The sequence below is a fragment of the Amblyraja radiata genome, chromosome 12 (genome assembly GCF_010909765.2).
Source record: "Amblyraja radiata isolate CabotCenter1 chromosome 12, sAmbRad1.1.pri, whole genome shotgun sequence".
NCBI classification, from domain to species: Eukaryota; Metazoa; Chordata; class Chondrichthyes; order Rajiformes; family Rajidae; genus Amblyraja; species Amblyraja radiata.
In genome coordinates, this window is record NC_045967.1 from 58579145 (window position 1) to 58585144 (window position 6000).

A 6000-nucleotide genomic window follows, 5' to 3' on the forward strand; every position below is an offset into this window, starting at 1 on the left:
ATGTAAATGGAAAATATATTGACCAGCCTGAGTTTTTGTCAGACATAGAACTAATGTTCATCTCCCTGAAGAGGTTCCTCTGATTTATCATTAGCTTAATGCAGTGTCTATATATGGCCTCAGCAGTTTAACAGAGACATGCAGTCAGAGCCCAGAAACAGGCCCTTTACTCCAACTCCTCCATGCCGACAAAAATGCTCTCTCATCCTTCTAAATTCCATTGAACACGAGCCCAGTCGAGCCGTTATTTCATCATGGAAGCTAACAACAAAGCAAACAGAGATAAAAATGTAAATGAGGACAGTGAGACGAGTCAGTCCAGGGATATTTCCTGCAGCAGGGTGACTAAAACTGAACACAGTTCTACAAGTGCGGCCTCACCAACATTAGTCCACATTGTTTTAATAGACAATGTCATTATGGAACACTGTGAAACAAACTGCAGTAAAACAGGTGTCGGAATATCCTTCTGTAACAAGCTGGAGTACAAGGAACTCCAGATGCTGGAGTAGTGAGTAAAATACAAATTGCTGGAGGAACTCAGAGTCTTGTCCAGATTAGGAACTATATCTGTCCATTTCCTTCCACAGATGCTGCCTGACCCACAGTGTTCCTCCTGCACTTTGTTTTTTGCTTGCTCTCTCTCTACAGCAAGTCTCCAGAAGGTTAATGCATTGAAAATTAGATTTTGAAAGCACTCGCCCGTTTCCGTACACTTTCTGAAGAACCGCTGCTCAGAATCTCCCCTCCCCAACCTGCCGCTCAGTTGCCGGATGTACACACTGACACTGACACACACACACAGACAGATAGACACACACACACTGACACATAGACAGACAGATAGACAGACACACACACACGACCTTGCATTTCAGACACATTTGGTTTCTAAAGCATAATCGCAAACTAGTCAGTCCAGGTGCAAAATCGCAACCGTTAACGGGAACTTCACCGGATCTCATACTTCCAGTTAGAAGATGTGAGAATCACCGCTGTCCTTTCTCGGGGGGTCACAGACAGACAGGGACTCGCTCGATGCTTCAGGGACACACACACGCACAAAGAGACGGGTGGACAGGCGCACACAGATGCACACACGGATACACACACACACACACAAGGCCAGGGATACAGACAGGCACACACAGGGACACAGACAAGGGACACGCACACACGAGGGCAGGGACACTGACACAGACACACACAAGGACATAGACACACACAGGGACACAGACACACACAGGGACACAGAGAGACCCTCAGAGACACACACAGACAAGGGACACGCACACACAGGGACACATAGAGACCCACACACAGACAAGGGACACGCACACACAGGGACACAGAGAGACACACACACAGGGACACAGACACACACAGGGACACAGAGAGACCCTCAGAGACACACACAGACAAGGGACACGCACACACAGGGACACAGAGAGAGACACACACAGGGACACAGAGAGACACACACACAGGGACATAGACACACACAGGGACACAGACACACACACAGACAAGGGACACGCACACACAGGGACACAGAGAGAGGCACACACAGGGACACAGAGAGACCCACACACAGGGACATAGACACACACAGACACACAAAGACAAGGAAGAACAAAAGAGACGGATACACTGAGTGACGGAGCGTCTCTCACACGCCAGGGGTGCGGGCAGCGGACAAGTGCGGGGGGAGCGGGGCCGGGGCTGGGGCTGGGACTGGGACTGGGTCTGGGTCTGGGGTCTGGGGTCTGGGGTCTGGGGTCGGGACGGACACACTCACCGTCGGCAGCGAGTGACGGACAGCCTCGGATGCGCTCTGCCGGAGCTCGGCGGCCGTGCCGGGTTTGCTGAGCCGCTTGGTGAATCTCCGCACCTCCGCCATCTCCAGCGCCGGGGATGGACAGCGCGGCCCCGCTGGAGACGCCCTCAGTTGCCCCGCCCAGGGAGGGGAGGGACGGGGAGGAGTGGAGGGAGGGACGGGGGGAGGAGACAAGTGGGGGGAGCGGGAAAAGAGGAGGCAAGAAGTTCGGGACAGAGGGAAGAGGTAACAGAAAGGGGAGGGGCGGGAGAGAAGGGGGGCAGAATGGGGAGGGGGAGGAGAGAGGGAGGGGTTGGGTGGGGAAGGAGGGAGAGAGAGTGGGAGAGAAACAGAGAGGGAGGGAAGGAGAGTGGGAAGAAGGGATGTAGAGGGGTGATGTGGGTGAAGGAGGAGATGGGATGGAAGGGGGAGGGGAGGGGTGGGGTAGAAAGGGGGAGAGGCAGGAGGACTAGGAAGGGGAGAGGTGGATGAAAGACAATAGGTGCAGGAGGAGGCCATTCGGCCCTCCGAGCCAGCACCGCCATTCAATGTGATCATGGCTGATCATCCCCAATCAGTACCACCCTCTGAGGCAGAAAATTCCACAGACTCACAACTCTCTGTGAGAAAAAGTGTTTCCTCATAGAAACATAGAAACATAGAAATTAGGTGCAGGAGTAGGCCATTCGGCCCTTCGAGCCTGCACCGCCATTCAATATGATCATGGCTGATCATCCAACTCAGTATCCCGTACCTGCCTTCTCTCCATACCCCCTGATCCCTTTAGCCACAAGGGCCACATCTAACTCCCTCTTAACTGTAGCCAATGAACTGGCCTCGACTACCCTCTGTGGCAGGGAGTTCCAGAGATTCACCACTCTCTGTGTGAAAAAAGTTCTTCTCATCTCCGTTCTAAATGGCTTACTCCTTATTCTTAAACTGTGGCCCCTGGTTCTGGACTCCCGCAAGATCTGGAACATGTTTCCTGCCTCTAGCTTGTCCAATCCCTTAATAATCTTATATGTTTCAATGAGAACACCTCTCATCCTTCTAAACTCCAGAGTGTACAAGCCCAGTTGCTTCATTCTCTCAGCATATGACAGTCCCGCCATCCCTGCACTCCCTCAATAGCAAGAATGTCCTTCCTCAAATTAGGAGACCAAAACTGCACACAATACTCTAGGTGTGGTCTCACTAGGGCTCTGTACAACTGCAGAAGGACCTCTTTGCTCCTAAACTCAACTCCTCTTGTGATGAAGTGGGGAGGAGGGAGAGAAGGGGGCAGAATGGGGAATTGGGGGGGGGGGGGAGAAGGGAGGGAGAGTGGGAGCGAAACAGAGAGGGAGGGAAGTAGAGTAGGAGAAGCGATGTAGAGGGGTGATGTGGGTGAAGGAGGAGATGGGATGGAAGGGGAGAGGCGGGGAAGAGTAGGGAGGGGGAGGGGTATGAGGGGGAGAGGGGTAGTGAAGGAGGGGAGTGGAGGAGGGGTTGGATGTGGAGGAGCATAGGAAGGGGAGAGGGGGGGGTCAGTGGGGGTATTGAGTGGAAGACATTCTCCCCAGTGTGCTGGTCCATTGTTGATCCTTAGATTGACTCACCATAACTGGCCATTTCTTTGGGGGAGATGAGTGTGGGATCTTGTGCTTCGATCGGTTGCCGCTCCCCTGACTTTGGAAGTCCTCCACAGAGGACACCCCATGGGCTACGGACAAACCTGCCTCGACTACCCTCTCTTTCAAGAGAGAGCTAGATAGGGCTCTTGAAGATAGCGGAGTCAGGGGATGTGGGGAGAAGGCAGGAACGGGGTACTGATTGGGGATGATCACATTGAATGGCGGTGCTGGCTCAAAGGGCCGAATGGCCTCCTCCTGCACCTATTGTCTATTGTCCACTCATCGACATCCATCACTACAATCTCCAAATGGCTGTGAGACACAGAGGTGACTGAACATGTGCTCACACAAGGTCATCTGGAGGTCTTTAGGAAATAGTGAGGGAATGAAAGGAACTCTGGCACAATTCCTACTGATTTTAATAGAAAGTTTCCTTGGGATCGGGGAAAGATGGCTAGTAGTCCTCTTCATAATAAACAGATTCAACATGCAGAGCAAATAAGTATTTTTAGAGAAAGGATTGTCTTTCACGTGAATTCCACTGTATTTTTTTCCCCAATATTATCATTAATGATGTAAATCCTGGAACACAAGGACTTTATTTCCAGATGATAAAAAAATAGAAATTGGAAAGGCAACTGGCAGATTAAACTCTGGGGAAAGTAACGGAATGCAACACTACAGGAGAACAGAAATAAAACCAGGAATCGTCCAGTGTTCAGAATGAATGATGATGAACGGGGAATATGAGAAAAAGATCGAATTAACAATAGGTTTAGGTGGAGGTTTATTCATGTCCCTTGTGCCAAGGAACAGTGGAAAGACGATAGACACAAAATGCTGGAGTAACCCACTTTGTTTTGCTTGCTATCCAATCAGATCAGATAATCCTGTAAATATATACATCAATCGAGCTAGATTTAGCTCTTAGGGCTAACGGAATCAAGACATATGGGGAGAAAGCAGGAATGGAGTACTGATTTTGGATGATCAGCCATGATCATATTGAATGGCGGTGCTGGCTCGAAGGGCTGAATGGCCTACACCTGCACCTATTGTCTATGTTTCTATGTTCCTAAGTCAAACTCAAGTACAATGGGTTGAACGAAGGGGGAGATACAGAATATAGTTCTCAGCATTGTAGGGCATCAGTTCCAGAGACCAAGTCCAATGTCCGCAATGGGGTAGAGGTGAATCGGACAGTACCCTAGCTTATGGAAGGGCCGTTCAGGAGCCTGATAACAGAGGGGAAGAAGCTGTTCCTGAGTCTAGTGGTGCGCGCTCTTAAGCTTCTGCACCTTCTGCCGGACGGAAGCGGGGAGAAGCAGGAATGACGGGTGGGAAATCTATTGATTATATTGACTGCTTTTCCAAGACATCTTGTACAGATGGAGATGATGGTGGGGAGTCGTGTCTGGTATCTTTCAATCAATTGATCGATCGATCGATCAATCTCTCAAGCTGGCCGCATCTTGTCAAATTGAATACATAATATTCCTGCTCTGTCTCCACAGCCTAACTAATCCCTTTGCCATGTTAGCAAGTTATTTTCACTTCCATGCCCCCCCCCCCCCCCGTTATATGTCGACAATGTAGAAATATATTGTTTTTTGCAATTCCACAAACTATTCTCCACTTGTCACGGTAATTACTTCCTCTAAGTTTCCACCAGATTTGAGTTTCACTTTGATGTGAATTTGCCTTCTCTAAGTTAGTGCTGACTCTCTCGAATGTGTTCGCATTTGTCTGAGTGTTTGACCACTCTGCTCTCAGCTAACTGGTAACTGTTCCAGGACAAATGATACAATAGTTAGTCTGTAATCTCTCCGAACCGTCTAAAATTGTCCAATGATCATGGTCATTTTCCAATACAAGGAGTACGATTCTTAAAGCGAGGGAACTTCAGAAAACCCATGACAACTCGACTTTCTTTAATGCCATGAGAAAGAAGACACTGCTTCCTGTCACAGTTCACTCAAAGCTTTCATTGATACTGGAGCTTTGGGGAGAGGTTGTTGACCTTGCTCTTTACTTCCAGTTTTCCTTTGAGCACCCATTCCCTATGGAGGAGGTTGCCACATACGACACAGACAGTTCATCTGGAAAACCTATTTTCCTACAACTATCAGATGAAAAAAAAAACTGCCCAACACATCTCATAGGATCATAAGTGATAGGAACGGAATTAGGCCATTTGGCCCATCAAGTGTGCTGCCCCAATCAATCATGGCTGATCTATCGTTCTAATAGTCACCCATTCCTTCTGTCTAGAAATGCTGCCTGACCCGCTGAGTTACTCCAGCATTTTGTGTCTCACTATGGCTAATCTATCTCTCCCTCCTAACCCCATTCTCCTGCCTTCTCCCCATATTATCTGAATGGTGGCCGATTAGGAAAGGGGGAGATGCAACGAGACCTGGGTGTCATGGTACACCAGTCATTGAAAGTAGGCATGCAGGTGCAGCAGGCAGTGAAGAAGGCGAATGGTATGGTAGCATTCATAGCAAATGGATTTGAGTATAGGAGCAGGGAGGTTCTACTGCAGTTGTACAGGGTCTTGGTGAGACCACA

The 6000-nt window shown here is 49.4% G+C and overlaps 1 protein-coding gene across 1 annotated transcript in view; it reads right to left on the bottom strand.

Annotated features, from left to right (window-relative positions):
* LOC116979321 (dedicator of cytokinesis protein 11-like) overlaps positions 1 to 1973 on the bottom strand; it is a 179473-nt gene extending 177500 nt beyond the window's left edge. The window contains 1 exon segment of the mRNA XM_033030927.1: positions 1799 to 1973. Coding sequence (XP_032886818.1) covers positions 1799 to 1900 — 102 coding nt within the window. The 5' untranslated portion in view covers positions 1901 to 1973.
* Positions 1974 to 6000: the final 4027 nt, after the last annotated feature.